The sequence below is a fragment of the Clytia hemisphaerica genome, unplaced genomic scaffold, assembly GCF_902728285.1.
Source record: "Clytia hemisphaerica strain Z4C2 unplaced genomic scaffold, Clytia hemisphaerica genome assembly, whole genome shotgun sequence".
Classification (NCBI taxonomy): Eukaryota; Metazoa; Cnidaria; class Hydrozoa; order Leptothecata; family Clytiidae; genus Clytia; species Clytia hemisphaerica.
The window spans coordinates 247930-272098 of record NW_027103512.1 but is presented as its reverse complement, the minus strand read 5'-3'; the positions used below and the strand labels follow the sequence as shown (position 1 = coordinate 272098).

The window sequence follows — 24169 nt, the reverse complement described above, 5'->3', positions numbered from 1 at the left end:
ATCAGGTTAGAAACTACATCATAGTACCCTTCATGTTCAATCAATTGTTCGGTCATTTTCTGTCGACTAATGCAATCTAAAAATTATGGTAATTTTCAGTTTTTGAGACATGCCATAATTTACCCGAGTTTTCACTTTATGATAATTAGACTCTCTATGATTCTGGTGAGAACTTACAGGGTCATGCTTTATAACTGCTTTATAAGTGCTTTCTTTTTCAACTTAGCTGTCAAAATGTTATTTAAAATGTTTCTATTGTTTCATGTTAATTTTTTATGAAACTTCCTTTCTAACCCTGAAATTAATATTCTTTTATTCCACAGATCCAATAAAAATAAAAAAAGATAAAGTCCTAATAAATATACTGAATTTGACATCAAAATGAAGTAAGTTCTTTATATTTATTATAAACATAGTTTTTTTAAATTTTGGAGATATAAAAAAAAAAATTTTCGAAATTTTTGAAACTTGGTAATTCTTTGAAGTATTTTAAGTATGAGAAGTTTTACTCTTAGATTGAATATTGATGGGCTGCTGGTTCTCTTTCCATATGACTACATATATCCGGAGCAGTATTCATATATGTTTGAGCTGAAGAAATCTTTGGATGCCAAGGTTTGTATCAACTTGTATTTGCATCCGAAAGAGTTACGTGAATAAGATGAAAAAAAATTCAAGGATCTTGAAGTAATCTAACCATTTCCATTTAAACAATCATTTATGACACAGGGATTTTTCTGAGCACTTTCAGCTGGGGCCGTTTTTGTAAATTTAGATTAAATTTTTAATATGCCTGAACAGGGAACCTGCTCAACAAAGCTGCACATTGATGAAGCTGGGGGTCTTGTGGGTGTTCAGAGGGCGAAGCTCCCAAAAACTCTTGAATATGTAGATAAATGTGACTCCCCAAGCGATTTTAAGTACATGAAAAGCTGATCAGCCCAAGACCGTACTTTCTTTTACCGGTCCGTAACCGACTTTTTGCCCGCTTAGGCCATTCGGGCTATATTAAAGGCCGTTACCGGTTTGCTGTTTTAGTTGGATGCTTTTATTCTGTTTTCATTTGCCAGCTTTATGTATGACTGTTAAAAGTTTTATTATCTGGTGTCTTTAGAGTTTTAAAGAATGTTTTGACTAGACTTTTTTTTAAATCAAAACAAAAAGAAGGAGGAAGAAAAAAGTTCGAAGAGCAGATGGGTTTCATCTTTTTTGTTTATATATATATATACTGTGGGACTTGAAAAACAGTTATTGTTAGCTGCAAAGTGAGATTAATTTATTATGATGAGTAAATAGACTTAGCACTTTTGTCAAAGACAAAGACAAAGAACAAAGGTAAGATAATTAATATTTATTATATATTATTTTGGTTAGGAGGAAAGAAGGCTGTAAGCAAATGGTACATATAATAAAGAACAAAATTGGTAAAATAGAAGAGGGTTAACATATAGTTTCGAAGGTCACACGAAATATCGAGAATATAAAGGATGTCAAAGAGAGACAGGGGTGCCTTTCTGATACGAGAGAAATCAAAATTGGAGGAGGTCACGAAGGTCAAATTGAGACAGGGGCATGTGCTTAGTCAGAGAGGAGACGCAATAATTATACTGAGGTGTCTTTTTTTACGAGGAAAAAACAATTGTAGGAAGTTGTATCGGGACAGGGAGTCTTTTCGTTAAAACGAAAGAGTAAAAACAAATAAATTGAGCACAAAATGAAGACCACAAAGCAAAGGTAAGGAATGGTCTTACTTCAGAAATATAAATGGTTATAAAAAGAGGCTCTTTTTTTGGGTCAGCCCTTTTATTACAGTTGTCTATAATTATATTAAAAAATAACATAATTCAGGTCTTTAAATTTTATCTTCGTGAATGAAAGCAAGAACAACAAAGAAAGGACGAACTCAAAAAAGGTGGTAAATCCCAGAGGAAAAACTTTTGGAGATTGTTCGTCAATGAAGCTTCCAAAAAGTTTTCTTTCTTTCGTTGCCGGCAAATGCATTGACCGGTCTTTTTACCGGACTTTAGCCTGATCAGCAGCGGCTGGCCACGGCCGCTTAGAAAGCCGCTTTAAAGTGAAATGAGAATGGCCAATCCAAAGCCGATAGAAAAAGAGGCTGGACCGGTAAAAGTAAAATCTAGGCCGCTTTTTGGCCGATCGGTCTGGACCGTTTTTTTCAGGTACTTAAAATCACTTGGGGAGTCACAAATTAGTTATTGTTGCTTATAAACAACAATAAAAGGTTAATTTCGCTATAGAAAAATCTCCTTTATTTTGGATTGATTTTCAAAAACTCAATCTTAGATTGGGTATTTTGGTCGGTATACAGACATAAAAAAGTGCTTAGAAAAATCCTTGTGACAAGATTTAAATTTGGATGAAATAATACTTATAGTTGGATTGCACTTTTCTGGTGCTCTGCTTTGATTACTGATTTATTTGTTTTTGGACCAACCCCGGTGGAGGTCCTATAAATTAACCGTTGTATATTCGTCCGTTCGTTAGTTACCAGCTTTTCTCGAGATTGGCTCATTAGTTTTTTCTGATTTTTTGCACAAATATGCATAACTATAAACCCTCAAATGTGACGGAGCCCGATTTTGGAAGAAAAAAATGTTAGGCAAATTTGGGCCAAAAAACGGCTAAAAAACGGATTTTTGGACTTTGTGAAAAATTGGATCATTATTTTTTTCTGATTTTTTGTATGAAAGTAGGGTACCATCATAGGTAAAAGATGGCTAAAGCAGATTTTAGCAAAAAAAATTTTTTGGCTCAAAAAATGCATGTTTATCTATAAGAATCACTATTAATAAGCATACATCAATGTTCTTAGTCAAATTACTCAATTTTTTTTATGAGATAGATGTTTTTATTTGCTCACGAGGGCTGAAATTTTGGCTGCTTGGCGTGTTTTTATAGAGAAACTGGCCAAATTCGATATATTTTTATAAGCACATTATCAATTACTTAGCTTTTCTCGAGATTTGCTCTTTCATTCTTTATGATTTTTTGCACAAAGATGCTTAACTATAAACCCTCAAATGTGATGGAACTCGATTTTCGAAATAAATTGTTTTTGGGCAAATTTGGGCCACAAAACAATCATTAATTTTTTTCTAATTTTTTTGAATGAAAATAGGTAAAAGATGGCTCAAGCAGATTTATGTAAAAAACGAATTTTTAAGCTCAAAAAACGCATCTTTATCTATAAGAATCACTATTAATAAGCATACATCAATGCTCTTAGCCAAATTACTCAATATTTTGATGAGATCAATGTTTTTTTTGCCCATGAAGTCTTGAATATGAAAGAATATTTTAAAGAGCATGAAATTTTGGTTTCTAAACGGTTTTTTATAAGAAACGACTAATTTTAATAGATCGTCACTATTTGTGTTCTGAATGATTGTTTAATGTTCACGCTCACGTACATATCAATTATATATGTGTTACATGCATAACCAGGTAGGTCCATAAAAGTATCACTTGTTGTTTAAAGAATGTATTATTTCTTTCTTTTATTAGGGACATTGTTTATTGGAAATGCCTTCAGGAACAGGCAAAACCGTTTCCCTGTTATCCTTGATTGTTGCTTATCTAAGGGTACTGTATTGTTTAATTTGTTTTATATCTTTGCCATTGGTCTTTACTCTTTTATCTCATTGAAGTATACATTCCTAAATGACTAAACAAGGCTATAAATTGACTTTTATTAGTTTTCTCAAATGAATGCAGACCTGAAATGAATAAGTTTTTCAATCGAAAAGAGTTACCATTAATTCTAATTTTTTTCTTCTCTCATTTGTAGGAAAAGCCTCAGCATCTTAGTAAATTGATTTATTGTTCTCGCACAGTTCCTGAACTTGAAAAGGTTAGAATAATTATTCTCAACATTGAGAAGTTACAACTTTTCTGTTTGTTAATGAAAATTTGTCCAGTTGAATTTTCTAACATGTATGGGGCCATTCAAAAAGTATGTACGCTCGAAAATGGCAAATTTTTGACTCCCCCTCCCCCTTGTACGCTTTCGTACGCTTTATGTGTACCCCCCTTCAGGGTACGTACGCTTTTTATTTTTAGTACACCCGCCCCTAACCAAAGTCGAAACTTGAAACTCTAGTAACAGTAGAATATGTAGGTATCCAATCGTATTTATAACAAAGTCTCAAGAAATTAAAAGAATCTATAAGATGAACAAAATAACAATCCCAAAAACAATTTTTGATGGGAAAATATTGCGTTTTTCTCTCAAAAAAGACAGTTTAGGAAAAATTACGAGCTTACATACTTCTCCTCAAGGACCCCCCCTCCCCCACGTATGCTTTCGTACGCTTTTGGGAGTACTCCACCTCCCCCCTCTCCAGCGTACGTACTTTTTGAATGGTCCCTATTTCTGTTCAACTAACAAGCAGAATTTTTCGTGAAATAAGATTCAAATTTTATACTCTCCGCTAGGATTATATTAATCACAGCTGGTTGCAACACTGAACATGTATCCCTAATCACATGTCAAATGTTATGTTTTATGATAAAGTGTCTTTGTTGTTTAGGTATTAGAAGAATTGAAAAAATTAATGGAATACTATGAGAAAGAGACTGGAGAACCTTTGAAAATGCTGGGCTTGGCTTTGAGTTCTCGTAAAAACTTATGCATTAAACCTGAGGTAACACATGATTAGTTTTTGCTTTCTTAGCATTTATTATTTCAACTTCATCATTGATTGAAGTGTGAATTCTAGTAGAAAAATAAATACAACATCAAATAGGATTTGTAGACTTGGTTCTTGTGTTTCAAATAGATGATTGCTAGAAATACAAGAATTCTTTTTTATGGTATAACAGGGTGTAAAGGGATGGCATGCCACTCATGCTGAGAAAGCAGAATTAACAATGGAATTTTCTGTATCTTTTACTTGCATATCGCAAGTGGGAGAAAGTTGTTCTTTTCCTTGTTTATAAACACAATGTAAAAAAAATGGTAAATGGTCTTTAATAATGAGATTTTGTTATACTTTAGGTCGCCTCTCTAAAAGAAGGTAAAAAAGTTGATGGTATGTGTCATGCGTTAACTGCTTCATATGTTCGTGCAAAACACCAAAATCAACCTGGTATCCCAGTGTGCTCATTTTTTGAGGTAAATCTTTTTATGAAATAAAAGAAAATATAGAAATAACTTTCCCCAGAGAATAGACAAATTAACAAACTATGTAATAATAGCTGCATTTCTTAAACTTAGAAACAAACCCGAAACAAACAACAATTTTTGAAAAGGAAAGAGAAATATTGTGGTATTCATATTTAGTTTTTTTTTGCTGTAGCTTTCAATATTCACATTTAAAATGTATTGAAAAAAGGAGATGTTATTCCAATTCGTTAAAATCTTTTTATCTAGGATTTCGATGCTAAAGGAAGAGAAGAGCCACTTCCATATGGTATATATAATCTTGTGAGTAATTTTAATTATAATTGGTTGTTTAAAAGAATTTTACTGTAACCTGTGTACTTTATTTGGCACAGAGATGATGAAAAATGTCATATCTGTCATGATCTGCAGAATTTTTGGTGTAAAGCATATTAACTAAATTAATAATTTGAAAATATTTTTCATACTTTCTTCTCACAGGAGGATCTCAAATCTTATGGACAGAAAATGGGATGGTGTCCATATTTCCTTGCAAGATATGCAGTATGGTTCTAACTTGTTTTTATCATATTTTCATTCATGCTACATTCATCATATTTTGAAATTTTCAAAGATTGTTTCCAGTACTTTTCTTTCAAGCTTGTAATAAAACCATAGTGACATCAGGTGACTCCAGTAAATATTTCATATCGAAAGTTACAGAAAACTTTTTGAAAAAATGAATTTCTATTTTGCTTATATTTCTAGATGTCCCATGCAAACATAGTTGTTTACAGCTATCATTATCTTTTGGACCCAAAAATTGCAGAACTTGTTTCAAAAGACATCCCTCGTTCATGTGCTGTTGTTTTTGATGAAGCTCATAATATAGGTAAGTTTATAAAACAGTTTTAGGTTTTCCAGTTGAAATTAACTTAGCTCTTGTCATGAGCCAAACTTTTGAGCTCAAATTTTACTGGACAAAAAAAAACATCTTCACACCATGTTAATTTTCACTTGTCTTCTGCTTAGACAATGTGTGTATCGAATCAATGACGTGCCATATAACCAGGAGGGCTCTAGATAAATGCCACAACAACATAGAAACCCTTACAGAAAATATAAATAGGTATACATGTTGAGATTCTTTTAAATTTTCATGATTTTTTTAAGTTTCTAAAAACTGTATACAACAAAGTTGTTCAAAAGGGAAAAATATTTTTTTAGTTTTTTTATAATTCTTTTGTCATTTTTAGTAACCTTTCAAAGTAAACATTAATCTTAAATCGTTTTCTAGGTTAAAGAACCAAGATGCAGATAGACTTCGCACAGAGTATGATAGATTAGTGCAAGGTACGAAACTACTTTCATGGAGTGGTTATCACCCTTGACCTTCATGGATGAGGTCAGAGTTCAATTCCCACTTGGCTTTCAATGTACCTTTGCCCGGTTTGCCCTGCAAACCAACATCACATGAAGGGAACTCCAGTACAGTTTCTGTGTTCGGTGGTTACCATACACTTATTTTTTCAGTGTGGGCACAATGTTTATTTGTCTGGTTCAGTATTCTCATTGAAACACATCAGTTAATGTGTGTTACTGGTGTATCTGAAAACACCATGATTTAAGTATCCTTGGGATGAGCAATTTTATGGGAAAGCGTCCAGTCTGAATTCTTTGTAAGGGTATCTCACATTCATAGCTACCCATCACTAAATTCTTGAAATGAATTTTTATGAAAAGGTTTACATGCTAATAAAAGTTTGATTTGATTTTAATTTTGTTATATTTTGTTTTATATTTTGTAGGTTTACAGGATGCAAGAGTAGCAAGAGATACAGATGTCCAGCTGGCCAATCCAGGTATTATGAGTCATTAGAAATCACCCTCATTCCCTCATTTAATGATTGCTAAAGCATTACCTTATTGGAACTAATCTTTTGGGGGAACTAATATTTGCGGTCGAAAAAAAAATCAGAAAAATTGCATTTCGCCAGATTTTGCAGGTTTTAGTTTTCGTGGTTTTACCCTTTTTTGGAAAAATTTCTTTCATTTTCTTACGGATTTGGGATTTCTCAAATCTTTCGAAAAACGCTAGAATTAATTCCTGCGAAAATTAGTTCAAATAAAGTAGTCGAAAATTTAAGATGTATAACAGTAAAATATAAAGCATTCAAAATATGTTATAGACTTGTTTTTATTCAATCTTTGCCAAAGTTTTAATTTTCTTTATAATTCTTATCAAGATTTTGTTTTTTGTTTTAGTTTTACCAGATGAAGTTTTGGAAGGTAAAAATTTAAAAGCAATTCATCATTTTACAGTGTTCAAAGTTCTTCCGTCTCAGACGGATTTCCTTCTCAGCGAAGTTTAAAAAGAGGCATTTCCATCTCAAAATTCACTGAAATTCAATCACATTTGAGTAATCTGGCCTATTTTGTTTTGTAATATCCCATTTTCCGTCTGAGATGAAAAGCTCTGCTTTGACCACTGATTTTAACATGTTGATCAAAAACATCAAAGTAGATAAAAGCTGTCTTGATCTTATATCAACACATACGTCCATATCTTATAGAGGCTGTACCTGGAAATATCAGACAGGCCGAACATTTTGTTGCATTTATGAGAAGGTTCATTGAGTATTTAAAGGTATGTGGTAAAACTCAGCTCTGTCCTTTCAAATTCAGGGGGTACCCTATTACTACACTTTAACTATGATGATATATAACTTTGGATTTTCGGAAAAACAGTGAACACAAAAACTTAGTTATTTTTAGCTAGAAAGTTAAATTCAGAAACTTGAACAATTTGATAGGACATCAAAATCTGTCTTTGTTTTTTCAGACAAGACTAAGAGTACAACACGTAGTATCAGAGACACCGCCATCTTTTCTCCAACACATCAATCAACAAGTTTGCATTGATCGGAAACCTCTCAGGTAATGTAAATGGTGAACGGGCTAAGAAAAAATTTGGAAAGATAAAGCAAACCACTTATAAGGAAAAGGGAAAACTTAGAATCTCTTGTTGTATTTCTTAGTAAGCCATAAAAATTAACGTTTGGGTCATTTTGAAATATTTTCAATGAAAATTGGGCTATTAATCCCAAATAACCCTACCGTGTTATTATATTAAATATTCACAAATATTTACTTCCAACACAAATCTTTTACCTTTTTTTAGGTTTTGTGCAGAGAGGTTACGCTCCCTTCTCCAGACATTAGAAATCACAGATATAGCAGACTTTGGTGGACTTGGTCTAGTAGCTGGATTCGCAACACTCGTCAGCACTTATTCCAAAGGTTACTCTTTTTGGACCTACCTGGAGGTCCTATAAATTAACCTCTGTCCGTCCGTTCGTCCGTTCGTCCGTCCGTCTGTTACCAGCTTTTCTCAGGATTGGCTCATTAGTTTTTTCTGATTTTTGGCACAATGATGCAAAATGGCAATGCCCAAAATGTGACGGAGCCCGATTTTCGAAAAAAAATTATTTCCGGCCGAAAATGCCGGAAATATGCCGGAAAAACCGGTTTTTTGGCATTTTCTCAAGATTTCATCATTAGTTTTTTCTGATTTTTTGTACAAAGATGCGTATTAGCAATGCCCAAAACTTGGCGGAGTCCGATTTTTGAGGAAAAATCTTTTCCGGTCGAAAATGCCGGAAATATGCCGGAAATCACCGTTTTTGCAGATTTTCATCGGACTTTTTCCTTATATTTCGTTGTTTTTTCACACAAAAACATTATTAATAGCAATGTTCACGATCAAGCATGATTCAATTGTCAATAAAACTGATTTTTGAAGCCGGAACTTCTAAAAATCGCCGGAACGGAACGACGGCGGGCCGATTTCGCCGAAAAACGTGAATTTCTTGAGTACTTTATATTTTTCATGAATTTTGCACACTGATGCAAAATGAAAAAATTGTGACGAACCCGATTTTCGAAAAAAAAAATTTTTCGGCGAAAATGCCGGAAATTGCCGGAAAAAAAAAATGAAAAAAACCGAAATCGAAAAAAAAAACAACCAAAAAAAAAAAAAAAAACGAAAAAATTCAAGCAAATAAAAAAGAAAAAACAAAAAAAAAAAAAAAAAAAAAAAAAAATTAAATTGAAAAAAATTCCGGCCGAAAAATTTCCGCCGAAAAATGCCGGAAAATGGTTTTTTGGCATTTTCTCGAGATTTTATCATTAGTTTTTCTGATTTTTTGCTCAAAGATGCTTATTAACAATGCCCAAAACATGGCCGAGTCCGATTTTGAGAGAAAAAAAATTTTCCGGCAGAAAATGCCTGAAATATGCCGGAAATCGCCGTTTTTCTAGATTTTCATTGGACTTTTTCCTTATAATTGGTTGTTTTTTCATTCAAAAACATTATTAATAGCAATACCCACCATCAAGCATGTTTCAATTTTCAACAAAATTGATTTTTGAAGCCGGAATTATTTTAAAAGTCGCCGGAACAACCTATTTTCGCCGGAAAGACAGTATTCCTTGAATTTCTCGAGCTGTACTTTATATTTTTTTATGAAATTTTGCATACTGACGCAATATGACAATACCTAAAATGTGACGGAGCCCGATTTTCGAAAAACATTTTTTTCTGGCCGAAAATGCCGGAAATATGCCGGAAAAACCGGTTTTTTGACATTTTCTCAAATTTTTATTTTTAGTTTTTTCTGATTTTTTGCAAGAGAAGAAAGATGCGTATTCGCAATGCTCAAAACATGGCCGAGTTTGATTTTTGAGAACAATTTTTTTCCCGGTTGAAAATTCCGGAAATCGCTGTTTTTTGCAGATTTTCATTGGATTTTTTCCTTATATTTCTATGTTTTTCACACAAAAACATTATTGATAACAATGCTCACCATCAAGCATGATCCAATTGTCAATAAAACTGATTTTTGCGACCAGAACTTTCTATTTATTTTTTCCCTACAACCCTTCCCTCTCCCCCACCATCAGTCAATGATGAATTTCTTGCGTTATGCATTTTCGCTAAACGCTATGTTTTCTGACTGATTTTTTTCATTTTTCTCCTTGCATTGCTATCTAACTTTCATCATCAGGTAGGTCCATTCAGCATCTAGCTTGTTACCTTAAAATTTAATTTCTGCTCATGTTTTACATTGTGTACTTCATTTTAATACAAGTTGATTATTATAATTATTGATTTGTAATTGTTTTTTCATTTGCCGCAGGATTTGTAATAATTATTGAACCATTTGATGATCAGACACCAACAATACCAAACCCTATACTTCATTTCTGGTAAGGTTTCACTAATAGCTGAAACTTTCTTCTGTATAGATCAGACCTGCAGGCCCATAAACGTTTCACTTGTTATTCTTTGTCAGTGTATGTGAGGTCTTTTTTTTAATATAACTTTCAATACTGAAATTCAGTAAAGCGTTCCATAGTGCTTTTTATTTTAAATAAATTCTCTCCACTATTTCAGCTGTTTGGATGCTTCAGTGGCTATAAAACCTGTTTTTGATCGATTTCAAACTGTCGTTATTACTTCTGGTGTAAGTATTTTAGAAGTTTGATATAAAGGGATAGACTAAAAATTGACCTTGAAATAATTCTTGCTCACTTGATGGTAAGACTGCATTTAAAAATGTTCAACATGACGGACTTTCGCGAGAATTATTCCTATTTTGCTGTTTTCTTTTACTAAAAATGAATTTTTTTTCAGACTTTGTCACCAGTCGATATGTACCCGAAGCTATTGGATTTCGTCCCTGCAAACATTGCAACCTTTACAATGACTCTTTCCAGACAGTGTGTCATGCCAATGGTTTGTGATAGTTTTATTATTTCTATAATTGACGGTCACTACTTCTAACTAAAATTTAGGAAACAAAAATCTTTTGTCACATATTAGACATGCTCACTCAAAGGCTGAGATTTTCTCGAAAGAGGTCAGTGCATTGTCATTGTTTTAGAATTAATAAATCTACAATACATGAATGATTTTCAAATCATGGTGTACAAGGGGGTTCCAGGTCCTAAAATTCTCACTCTCAATCCAGACTCCCAGATCCCAGCTAAAAATGATATCCCCACGAAAAATTATACTAATTCGAGAAACGAAACAAAAATTCTTCGAGTATAATAATAAGAAGGAGAAAAGTTTAGTATAGTAAAAGAATTATTTATAGAATTTAGAAAAAATCATAATTAAATTTGGAAATAAGAAAAAACTAACATTAACTTTTACCAAAACACCAAAAATCCCACCTAAAGAAATTAACCTTAAACTTGTTTCTCCCTCCTAAAACCTAAAAATTTCCAAATCCCACCTGGAAATTTTCGACCCAATTTAACATCAACCCCCCCCCCACTATTCTGGAGAGGGTGCACACTATGCAAATACACATGTTATTATTAGCTCCGTTTTTTAGGCTACAGCTATCTTCTAATGAACTCTGCTTTATAATAATATGTTAATATGTTTGGTTTAGAGGAAGTCTAAGAGACTAGAGTGAGGAGTGAATAGGGCTGGACTTAAAAAGTTGTTGGTTTGCCGTCATCCGACCCTAGATTTTGGAGGTGGGTCGATCGGTCCGAATTTATTTTTATTTTGGTCATTCATGACGTCAGTCAATAGAGTCGGTCGGCTGACGGCAAACCAACATTTTTTGAGGCGATTAGGTGATAAGGTGATTAGACCATAGCAATATAGATTTGACTAGAGTGAGGAGTGAATAGGAATAGAATATTTGATGTCTATACTACGATTCCTAATCCTGCTGAATCTTGTTGTTTTCAGATATGCAGTAAAGGGAATGACCAAGTAGCCATCAGCTCTAAGTTTGAAACCAGAGAAGATATGGGTATGTGTTAAGTATTAGCTTGGTGTCTATTCATCATGTCTGTTCTACGTTAAAATATTATTTCATACAAAACGACTCTTTTTTTCAGGCATTTCTCTAGAGTTTGTTTTGCATTTTGGTTCACTGTTTATTTCTTTCAAAGATTTTTATTAGATAACTTGATTTTTATCAACTTACTTGTTTTCGAATCTTTTATCGATCGAATTATTAATGAATTTAGCGACCAGTTGTAACTTGTATCTTCATTCAGTTATGACATTTTGTTATTTCTTTTCAGCTGTCATTCGTAATTATGGAAATCTTTTGGTGGAAATGACAGCTTCGGTACCTGATGGCATTGTTTGTTTCTTTGTCAGTTATCTTTATATGGTATGACATTCAAATTCTTTACAGACGTTATTAAATAATTTCATGTTGTGATATAAGGGAGCTATATAAATAACAATTTCTGCATGTGTTAAGCATAAAAAGAAAATGGCTGAGGGTGCTGGGGTGGATGAACTAGAGTGTTCACTGTTTTAACTTTCTTTCGGTGTTTTCTAAAATGATGTTTGTTGGATTTTTTTCAAGGATTCACTTAGAATCTTTAGGAAGATTATATTTGTCATCAATTTGCAAGGTCTTTAATTTCAAACTCTTCTAGATAATCCAGGTACTTGTGCTCTAATTTTTTATCGATAGTAGTATTTTCTGCCTCTGGCAATTAAACAGATCTTTGCATCCCCTCTAAAAACAAGAGCTTGGAAAAAAAATTAAATTCATGGTATCTTTCTACTGATTGTTGTTACGATAGGAAAGTGTGGTGACGGTGTGGCACGAACAAGGAGTGATCAGTAATGTTCAAAAGAATAAACTTCTATTCATTGAAACACAGGATGGCACAGAAACAGCACTTGCTCTATATAACTACCAAAAGGTTTCATTTATTATTCATTAAAAAAATTAGATAGGTGTGGTGCCTAATAAACGGGGAGGGGGGGGGTTGAAAATATACCTATAAATACCCCCGAAATAAGGTAAATATAGACTACCTTGAGCGCCTTGAGTGGATTAATTTTCGCTTGGACATATTTTCGCGAATTGGGAATCTAGAATTTTCGAATCAGCCTCTTTTTCACCTAATTTCTTTCATTCCCTTAAGGGTTTTGGGCAAAATACGAATTTCAAATTTTTCGCGAGGACTAAATTTCGCGAAAAGGGTCAAAATTCGTGAAAATGAATTCTCGCAAAATTTAATCCACTTAATTAAAGACCAGGCTATTTGGAGCAGAATAAGGAAAAGTGGATATATATTTTCAAAAATGAATGGCCTCGTCAACAAAATCCGAACTGTTATGTTAAAATTTTTCCCTAATTTGATTTATAGGTTGGCTAGTAAATTCTATCTAAATTACTTTCAGGCTTGTGAAAATGGGCGTGGTGCAGTGCTACTTTCTGTTGCAAGAGGAAAAGTCTCGGAAGGAATCGATTTCGGTAAAGATAATGATTTTCACTTTCAAATTTGTTATTGATAGGAAATAAGATTTGTTCTAATTCTTCCCTTGGTTTTAATTATACGCACCATTCTAATGAACAAATTTATGTACTTTTTAGGGTTTTTTTTCCTATCCAATGCATCAATTGCAACCAGCCAACCGTATAAAGGTGGCGTACTGTCAGAAGATATAGGAGTGATTATCCTGAATAGATAACGAATACACAGACGTGTCAAACTTACATTGTTACGCTCGTATAAAAATGAACTCCTAATAACAAAAAACTCTTAACAAAATTTGAAAGTTAAAGTGCCTTAAAAGGAAAGAAATTTTCGCGGAACAAATTTCCGCCGAATTTAATTTCACGGAATTTCACCTATAGAATTGGTGTTTTGGGGGCAAAATAAGCCATATTTTTTAAATAAAAAATCCTCGGGTAACTTAATGCATGTCCCAGAATTGCATTAATTTTTCGGCCCCAGTTCCAGTCCCTAAACTATAAGAAACTATACATTTTTGGAAGCGTATTTGGATGTAGAATACCGTATTCGGTGTAACTTAAATTCTTTCTCAGTATAATTAGAGATATCTTAAGAAAACCTGATTATGACGTCATAATTGATGACGTCATAAATACAAAAAGTTGAATATTTCGAGAAATGTAAATCAGAACTTTATGAAATTTGGACCAGTGATAAAGTACATCAAGATGTTTCAAAAAGTTTTGAAATTATTTTTCAAAATTAATGACGTCAGCAGAAATTGCAAAAATTCGAATTTTTGCGATAAAATGCTGACATCAGCAAATTTTCAAATTTTTTAAAAAGAATTCTCCTCGTCTTGATGAGTTCTATCATTGGTCCAAATTTCATAAAGCCTTGAGTAGAAGTTCTTGAGATATTCAACTTTTTAAAATTATGACGTCATAAATAATGACGTCATAATCACGTTTTCTTAAGAAAACTCAAATTCTGCTGAGAAAGAATTCAAGTTACACCGAATACGGTATTCTACATGCAAATACGCTTGTAAAAATATATAGTTTGTTATGGTTTAGGGACTGGAACTGGGGCGGAAAAATTAATGCATTTTTGGGACATGCATTAAGTTACCCGAGTCCTCTCAACCGCGAAATTAAATTCCGTGAAAATCTCTTCCCTTAAGGTATATTCCCAGTCTTTTTTTTCAGATCATCATTTGGGGCGTGCCGTTATCATGTTTGGTATTCCTTATGTTTACACACAAAGTCGAATTTTAAAGGTATATGTTTACTTAGACTAAAACTAAGAAGGATTTGTGAGTAAGTCTGTGACCGCAGTCGGAGCCGACCCGGAGACATCTCTTTTGATAGCTATCTACCCGAAAGTAGGGCAGGCTGCCACTCTTTCTCCCTGGATTGCTCCAATTAATCGTGATCCTTCCCTTAATTGCTGAGCATCAAGCAGAGAGACATCAAGTACCATTTTAACTTTTACTAATTACGAAGTCTTTGGTATGACTCTGCCAGGGATTGAACCTACGTAGCTGGTTATTTTACGTTCATGCTACAACAGGCGCTATTAGCCGAAAACTAAGCAGCCTACTCCAAAAGAAGGGATATGATCATCTCTAATTCTCTGGGAATAACAGACCAGATAGTTTTTAAACTTTAAATATCTTAACTTTCGAAAATACTGTAACCATTGGAAAGAAAGAAATAGAAGTTATTGCTGAGATCCATTGAATGTTATCCGTGTGCCAAATATCTCTCAAGCCCACGATTGGCCATTAATAAGAACTGTTTTCTATGATACATGAATAACAGCATCTTTCCAAAATAATGGGCTCTGTTTTGTTTGTATTGTATGGACTATCCGTGTGGCAAGTGTCAGCCAACGATTTTCCTATAAAACTAATTTCCATGAGACATTCACAATCAATACACAAGTGACGCAAGACTCGCGTGAATGTGACCAGACTTTGATGACCAAAATCTTCTCCCCTGAACAAATTCATCCTCTGGGCTACCTTACTGGTCCTTTATCAACATTTATTTGACTAGATCCGAGCTTTCATTGTGTCTTGAAATCAACCACAGGATTGCACTATCCCCGGCTTCCGCTAGAACTTTTATGCAGGATCAGATAGATTGATAAGAAAGTAGTTTTTAAATGTAACTGGTTGATCCTCGATAAATACTCGAACATTGTTAAAGTTCTTTGCACCCACATTGAAAGCAACCGCTATTAATTTACCTTTTAATCTTGTTCAATCATGTGTTTTCCATAAACAAATGACCAAAATTGAAAAATAGTAATTGTATGAGTTTTATTTTGAAGTACATTGAAAAGTTTATTCTCTGTGATATGATCCCAAATATGTAGGGATGGACCATCCTGAAAACAAAGGAAGCATAGTTTGCAGAGGGGTATGAACCCCCCTAGGTTTATTTCATCCCCCCCTATATACCCATCCCCCCCTTTTGTAATGAAATCTTGTCCCCCCTTTTTTTTTAAAGAAAATCCGTTTCGAAGGAAACTCGCTTTCCCACCTACCAGCAAAATTATCAACAAGAAAGAGTATGAAGTATTATAGTCACGAGCCAACAATGACAGAATATAACTAGCGTTTTTCATTAATCTTGATCATTTTAAAATCTAATCACAAAATTTCCAAACCCCCCCTTTTTTATTTGATCCCCCCCTACATTCCCATCCCCCCTAGTTTTTTCGGCAGATCTCGGTACCCCCCCTACAAAGGCCCTCCAGAAAGTTGGCATCCCCCCCTATTAAAAAGGGGGGGTGCAAACTATGGGAAGTGAGTGGTTTGAGTATATCTGTTAAATCACATAGTAATAATTCATGATATGCACCATTGCAATGACAATGTCTTCTGACACATCACGGACCCCAATAGCTGATTGGTTGTAAGTGATGTAAAATCAGTCAATTTGTCACTTTCAACCAATCAGCTGTTGGGTCCTTGGAAGACATTGCAATGGTGCATATCATGAATAGTACGCTAAAACGATCAGGGTTCTATAGATTTTAATACAGTCGATGTCTTACGTGGATAGCCAAGTGATTAAGGACTTTTAGGTAGTCTGTTGATTGTTTTCACGGGGTTAACGGCCAGCTTGCTTGGTTATTTATGAACTTAATGGAACATTAAAAGGGTTAGGGATTCGAACCCCTGGTTTACGGCGTTGGCGCCTTGACGACTCGAACATCGCTTTATTTTCTCCTTTTCCTGAGAACTTTATTGAAGATATTCTAAACATAAGATTAGATTTTAAATATCTTTGGCTTGGTTATATATGGGCGTACAGCTACTTAAAACTAACCTATGGAGATTAACCTTTCTGTGGATTCAACGGCAAACGTCGTTGAACCAACACCACTGTTAAGAGGTGAATTAAATTTCATTTGGATATGAAACAACCAACTATTCCCGTATTCTTGTATTGTTTGTCCTGGAAATGCTGGGAATTCTAAAAAGAATACACAAACACTTTCGGTTGAGTTCCTCATTGGTCATTATCATTTTTTGCAGCATGCGCAATTTTCGTCACATCCTTTTTTGGGAGAAATTCAAAATCAAAACCCGATAGAAAACACTTAATCTTCTGAATTCCAACGACGGGATGCTTATTCCTTAGAAAAACGTTGTTTATTTTTCAGATACTTTAATACACTTTTTTTATAAACAACTCCAATTTTCTGTTCAGCATTGGGAATTGCACAGCATTTTCTGAAAATTTTGCTTTAACCGCCCCTGATTTTATATCTTATTTATGCTTTTTGGGCCAAGGGCTATCGTTTGCCATTGTTAGATTATCTAAAAAGCTTTTACTTGTTAAGATGCACGCTTTTTTATAAGAATAGTGTACTTTGGATGAGGGTAAAGTATTCTTAAGAAATTGCCAAAATTGAGGGTGAAATATTCTTAACGCATTCTTACTTTTTCAGACTTGACTTTTTTACAAACATGAAAAATGATCAATTTGAAACTTTTGGACTTTTGAATGAACATTTGGAGCTAAAATTACATTTCTGCCTCAAAGTTTAAATTCAAGTCTAACAAAGGAAGCAGTTTTTTTCTATTAACCAAATACAAAAAAATGACTGTATTCTAAGCAAATTCTGGGAAACTCGTTACCCTAGAGGTTATTCTTAGGGTATTTTTACAATTTGATCAATTTTCACCTTTGATATTCTTATAGAAGATGTTCTTATAAAAAAAAAGCGTGTAATGAAAATAATTGGCAAATTTGAGCCCTCGAGCCTGGGCGACCTGATTGCTTATAACATAAAAAGATATGTGTAACCTCTACGCAAGCTCCGCTGCCAATAGAGGAAAACATATAATAAACCTTTCCTTATTTTCTTTTGTTTAGGCTCGTTTGGAGTACTTACGCGACCAATTCAACATCAGAGAAAACGATTTCTTAACGTTTGATGCCATGAGACATGCTGCACAGGTAGGCAAACCTCAACTTCGTCCCCGTGTATTCCAGGCTTTATTTAAGTAACTGATGGACACCAGATTATCTGGCGCTACCAGTAAGCACCGAGAAGCCGAAATTAAACGAGGAACGAGGTTTGGGTGAACCCAATCTCATAGCAGGTCAGAAAGGCCCGCAAATTGGCCCGCTCCCTTTAGAGCTTTAGCGTGGGCGGCCGCCAATACGCCATCGGCATATCAGATTTAAGCTCTTTTCTGACCTTAGACAAACGATGCAAAAAATTCACTTACTCCATCTAAAATTTAGACCATTTCTTTCAATTCTCATTCAACATTTTTAAAGTTATCAAATACACGGGTTTCGAATTAAATTTTTGCTTAGCTTTAGCTTTGATCCCATGTTAATTTGCACGAAAAATATCAAGTAAACAGAACGAAAATTGGCCGTGTATCAAGCAATTTTAGCTCCTTTTTCCATTTTGACTGACTTTGGGTCATTATGAAAACAAAAACATCAAAATAAAAAGTCAATCGTTTAATCATATTTCTTTTATTGAATTTAAAATAGAAAAACATCTTTTGAATGAACACCTGGCTTTCAAAAGAGAAGAAAGGAAATCTATCAACCTTTTACAAGGCATTTCCCCTTATCGCTCCTTTTATTTACTTGATTTTTTCTCTCGCGCCAGATTTAATTCGAAACCCGTGTATTAAAACATAAACTATTTTTGGTATGATTTTTTTTTCACCCTTACGTGAACTTGAGAACATGAAAGGATGATATCAGATTTTCGTACAATGCAATGTTCTATTTTGATTTGGTTACACGTCTTATCACTTTTCTGTTTCACTTTTCTACAATTTAACAATTTTATAAGAACGATGAGGTTCAAAAATGCAAAAATATATAAGAACAATGTAAAAACAATGGTGAGCTCCGAATGACTTGAGGGTCAAATTGTAAAAATTTATAGCCCTGAAAATAAGAACTGGATATAAGAACAATTTAACGTTCACAAGAACCAAAAAGTGGCAAGAAAATAAAACAGAACCTTAACAGAAATTTATTGGCCCTTATCAAACAATATATTCTGTTATTATTGTTGGCATTCCTTTGTAGTGTGTTGGGCGAGCTATTCGTGGTAAAACTGATTATGGTATCATGGTGTTTGCTGATAAGGTAAGATTTTTCTTTAACATACATAGTCCAGAAGCTGGAGCTCAACTACTTTTTGCCTCTAATGATTCTGATAGGGGAAAAGGCCTATCGCAGCGCCATCATTCAAATGAAAAAAGGGATAGTAGATTGTATATGCGCCCGTAGTGCAGTGGTAGAGCATTCGACTACGGTGCGCAAGGTTGTGGGTTCAACCCCCAGCCGGGTCATACCAAAGATTTCCAAAATGGTACTTGATGCCTCTCTGCTTGATGTTCAGCAATGGATAGAAGGTTGAAGGGTAAGTGGAGCAATCCAGGGAGAAAGAGTGGCACCCACCCTTACCTTCGGGTGCATAGCTATCGAAAGAGGAGCCTTTGGGTTGCCTCCGACTGCGGTTGCAGACTTACTTACTTACGACAGTGTAACCAAGTGTTAAAAGTTCTTCCGTCTCAGTGAAGCAAACAAAGAGGTTTTCCGACTCAAAATTCCACATAATACACCAAAAAAGTATTCAAGACTTTGTGCTAATTTTGTTGTGTAAAAATTCATTTCCCGTCTCAGACGTAAAAAATTTGCTTTTACCACCGTACACCAAAGCGGTTATACAGATATAAAGTAAAGAAAACTAAAAGAACGATTGTAAGCACGCAGGTTTCTATTTTCAAGGTTATTATGACCATAATTTATACCATTACTCCGTTATCTTAACTCTACCTTCAACAAAATGTGGGAACAGTTGTTGTTTTTTTTATCCGAACAAATGCGGACTACAGCAATGAACACTTTATGATTTTATGATTTAAACCTTTTTTAGGTTAGGAAAGATTTCTTTCGTCAAAAATATTTTAATTGATCTTTCCACTATAAAACTCTACCCAGACTTTCACAGAGTCTTTTTACAGAGAAAAACAAATTATCGGTTTGACTTATTCTGTCGATTGCAATGAATTTGATGTCAATTCTTCCCGGTAAATTTTAACCCAGTCTTTTCTTTTCGCGTTTTAAAGATTTATAGATGATTTCTTGAAATGATTTGATGTTTTGAACCATCCTGAACAACTTATAATTCTATATGACTATATGATTAGCCGCTGTTTGTCCAAAAGTATCACCAAAGACTGCTTAATGCGTTTCAAAAGCCATTTTCATTCTAAACTAATCCTCTCGCCCTCCTATAGAGGATCAGTTTGGTCTAGGGCCCAGTCTTTTTCTCGCGTCCATTGGCGCGGTCGGATGATTTTCTTTGTCTTCTTTCACAGAGCTTCGTCTTCTGACTTCAGGTATAGGTGGTAGGAAGCCAGGCCTCTCAACCGCTTGTCGTAGTTTTCTTGAATAAATGGTTGGTACGGTAGATTGGCGGCGCTGCGGTGTGTGCACCATTGGTAATGATAATCGCGGCTCTTGTGATCTCCTTTTTAGTTCTGTTTTTCTGTCCACTCTAGAGAAATAATGAAATTATTTTGTGGAGAATTTTAATTCATCATTTAAAAGCACACCCTCAAAATTAAACTAAAGTCAATTCGCCTTAAATTTGCACGTTATTTGTTTTATCGTGTGGAAACCATATCAGCGTAAGCAGACTGATCCCCTTGAGAGCGGTTTCCACGCGACATAAAGCACTATGTCTTTGAAAGTAGACGGAAAATGAAAAACAAAACTTGATCTTCTAGTGACCATATGCACTACTTACCTTCGCTGGACTTCTGCTCTCAAGAACTCCTCTTTGCGATTCAACACTTGAACCTCGCGTTCAATATCTTTCATACTCAAATCAATCTGTAGCAACCTCGTTTCGATGCTTCGTTTCTCTTTCTCATTTTGAAGCCATTCTTTACATAATTCTTCTCTTTTCATAACATATTCGACTCGCTCTTGTTGTATATCCCCCATCGATCTCTCCCCATGCCCTTCTTCGTTCAGTTTACTGACGGAACTTCGACGCCGGTTAAAAACGGGTAACGGAATTCCAGAGCGCTGTTTAAGCTTCCCCATCGTTGCTTGTTCGCAATATAAATAAAAATGTCGCTATTCTGCAAAAGCTTTTATCCTCCTTGTCGTCAATAAAAATATTTTCCAAAATATTTTTCTTTTCGTCAAGCATGTCTTGCCATCTTGGTTTATTTATTTGACGTCAGAATTCATAAGACGTCAACAATGAGAAAACCATTTTATTTTGAAATGGAGAGAAAACGAAACTTTGAGTTTCCGAGGCTCTGCTTAGCCTCTATCTACACTTTGAAAAGCATATTTTGAGTATAAAACCAAAAAGTTGTATTAAATGTCGCAATTTCTGGTTAATCTTCCCGAAAAACTTCCTCTTTCCTAAATTAAATTAAATAGACGCAAAGGTCTGATATTTTTTCTTGCTTTCTATAAATTTTAAACTTTTTTTTACTTTCTTTCTATAGAGATATTCGAAGGCAGATAAAAAAGGGAAACTCCCCAAATGGATACAGGTCAGTATGGCTTCAAAATTATTAAACATCGTGAAAAATATATCGTACTGATATTTCAGATTTTAAATTGCCACTCAGGCAATGAGGTTTCAAATTCCATCTTTTCCAACTTCTAACGATCTAAATGGTTCGAGGATAACACGTTTTTTTTTTATATAAGTAACACGTTTATAAGGAACTCGAGGCTGAAAATGGTCCAAATAATAAGGTATTGTTTAGGAACTGCTCAGGCTGAGAATAAGAAAACAAGTTTTAAGGAACAGTAAGAGATGGTTATCCAAACTTAGCAGCTATTTACAAATAAGGAACTCGATAAGGATTTTTGAGGCTGAAATTCTCTGTAAAAATAAGGAACTCCAGGCTCAGTGCAAAGTTAAGGTTCCTTATATAAAAAAACGTGTGTAGCAGTCGAGATGAGATTTAAGTCGTAATATTGTTATGAAGGAAGGGAGGAAATTTATGTTAATTTCATTCATAGGGGTTTGTAGAATTTCAAATTAAGTCTTTAACAGAAGATTGTTTTAAAATAATATCTGTAAAAGAGAATCAAGATTTCAGTATTAGGGATTGAAATAATGCTTTATGCTAAATTATTTTTTTGCTTCAGGAGCACATGAAAGAAGCTAATTGCAATTTGACCATTGATGAAGCTATCCAAGTATCCAAACGTTTCTTAAGACAAATGGCTCAACCTTTCAGTAGGGTAAGAAAAAGAGTAGTTTCTGCGTCTGGTCGGCTATTTGGGTAGTGTAAATAGTTGATATAGAATTATAGTGGTATATTGGCACCACTCCACCCTTATATAAAGGGAGGGAGGGAGGGATAAAGCGTTCCCAAAAATCATAACAAAGGAAGGGCTGCACGAAGATTGCTTTTAAAGGGAGAAGCAAACAGTAAAACAGGGAAGGAATTTTCAATGTTTCTCTATTGAAAATCGTATTTATCTCTTTTAAAAAAAGCACCAGGATAGTCATAGAGATACTTCTGTTAGTTTGAGGAGGTAGATTCGTAGATTTATAAAGCTAGTCGCGCGGCTGAGGTCGAAAAACGTTTCATTTCGTGATACATCTTTTAGATTCCAAAAAAAACAACGGAAACTCGCGAATTAGTATGTGTAGATTACAAAATCAAAAAGTTTCCACGATATTATCGTGCAAGTAACGAGTAATTGGCGATTTTTTGCGTTTCCAGGCAAAATTGCAAGGCCTGGAAATTCATGATTTTTGGAGGGTCTTCAAATTAAAAAAAGACCTATATCACATGATAGAGCTCTTCAAACTGAGCAAAAAAGTGTATTACACCAAAGTCCCAACTTCTCTAGATCAAAATTTATTGGCCTATTTGTGGTAAAAAACTGATGGAAAACAGGGAATTTCCCCACAATCTGAATTAATCTATGCAAAATAAACACCTTTTTTACCACAAATAGGCCCATAACTTTCGATCTAGAGAAGTTGGGACCTTGGTGTAATACACTTTTTTGCTCAGTTTGAAGAGCTCTATCATGTGATATAGGTCTTTTTTTAATTTGAAGACCCTCCAAAAATCATGAATTTCCATGCCTTGCAATTTTGCCTGGAAACGCAAAAAATCGCCAATTACTCGTTACTTGCACGATAATATCGTGGAAACTTTTTGATTTTGGAATCTACATATACTAATTCGAGAGTTTCCATCGAAAAAAGTGGAATCTAAGAGGTGTATCACGAAAATCATTTTCTAGCCACTTTTTTCGACCTCAGCCGCGCGACTAAGCCCGAAGGGCTAGATGTAAAGCTTTCGCTGAAAAGTGTGTTTCCTAAGTCACGTGACATTACAATAGAATTTCAGCGATTTCAAAAACAATAGCAACAATATTTTTTCCGATATTCCCTTTTTTTTGCCTGCGATGCCTTAGCCTGGAGATCCATGCTATGATTTCTTATTCTATATACTGATGGCGAAATATGTAGCATGATATGGGCTGAGAGTTTGAAGTTCCCAGATCCTAATAACGGTTGAAAACATAGCCAATCAAATTTTGTTATTCTTTTACTGGTCACACTTTCTTAGAGAATGCGCAACTTCTGAAATTTGGTTTTTATTTAAGTAAGTGAGGACAGCGCAAAATTCGAATGTCCCACTGTAATTTTTTTGAGGCAGAAAACGGGTCTCCTGTCTAGCGATGACTTAAAGCCTGACATCTAGCCCTTCGGGCTTTATAAATCTATGGGTAGATTGGACACTGTTCATTCATTTTTGGTCATTATGATGTTCATGAAAAAAGTTTTTATTTTGATATTTTGAACATTTTTCCTTAGGACGATCAATTAGGTTTATCCTTACTAACGGTAGAACAAGTGGAAAGTGATGACTTCAAAGCTCGTATACGATCTGCTGCTCAAGCATAAAGCAACATTCCTTTCTAGTGCTGGAAAAGACATATCACGGTTGAGAGATAGGATTTTGAAGGACTGTCGTGTTTGAGGAATGAGTTAAGAAAGAAACGTGAAAGGTGTTTAATTTTTTTGACTGTCGTGGTTTCATATATACGATCTAGTTTGTACTTCAGAACAGAATGTGGAATCAAAATCTTTTTTTTAAAGGCTCGTTTTTTTTTATTCAAATTTTTGTTTCTTGTAAATTATTTTGTATTTAGATTTTTGAAAAATATAAAAACGAAAATTGAAAATTACATA

The 24169-nt window shown here is 34.3% G+C and overlaps 2 protein-coding genes across 2 annotated transcripts; one reads left to right on the top strand and one right to left on the bottom strand.

The window, feature by feature from the left end:
* The first annotated feature begins 318 nt into the window (after nt 1-318).
* LOC136799212 (general transcription and DNA repair factor IIH helicase subunit XPD-like) lies at nt 319-24165 on the top strand. Its single transcript, XM_067055898.1, has 29 exons — nt 319-386; nt 516-615; nt 3526-3603; nt 3809-3871; nt 4551-4664; nt 5018-5134; nt 5393-5446; nt 5624-5686; nt 5891-6014; nt 6155-6251; nt 6420-6475; nt 6931-6984; nt 7388-7411; nt 7696-7769; nt 7965-8059; nt 8304-8422; nt 10321-10390; nt 10578-10647; nt 10818-10919; nt 11895-11958; nt 12236-12327; nt 12752-12874; nt 13359-13431; nt 14623-14693; nt 17809-17892; nt 18997-19056; nt 21444-21491; nt 22099-22194; nt 23792-24165. Exons 1-29 carry the CDS (start codon nt 382-384, stop codon nt 23879-23881), a joined length of 2280 nt encoding a protein of 759 aa, XP_066911999.1. The 5' UTR covers nt 319-381; the 3' UTR covers nt 23882-24165.
* LOC136799214 (trichohyalin-like) lies at nt 20129-21082 on the bottom strand. Its single transcript, XM_067055900.1, has 2 exons — nt 20726-21082; nt 20129-20473 (listed from the first exon to the last, which is right to left on the bottom strand). The coding sequence occupies exons 1-2, from the start codon at nt 21025-21027 to the stop codon at nt 20218-20220; spliced, it is 558 nt and encodes a 185-aa protein (XP_066912001.1). The 5' UTR covers nt 21028-21082; the 3' UTR covers nt 20129-20217.
* Nucleotides 24166-24169: the final 4 nt, after the last annotated feature.

Excerpts from the sequence above, each read along its gene's own strand:
- LOC136799212 (XM_067055898.1), top strand. Across the intron at positions 5,687-5,890 it reads ATTTCCTTGCAAGATATGCA|ATGTCCCATGCAAACATAGT; the intron begins GTATGGTTCTAA and ends TTATATTTCTAG. Across the intron at positions 11,959-12,235 it reads TGAAACCAGAGAAGATATGG|CTGTCATTCGTAATTATGGA; the intron begins GTATGTGTTAAG and ends ATTTCTTTTCAG.
- LOC136799214 (XM_067055900.1), bottom strand. The coding sequence starts at position 21,027 with ATGGGGAAGCTTAAACAGCGCTCTGGAATTCCGTTACCCGTTTTTAAC. Across the intron at positions 20,474-20,725 it reads AGAGCAGAAGTCCAGCGAAG|AGTGGACAGAAAAACAGAAC; the intron begins GTAAGTAGTGCA and ends TTATTTCTCTAG.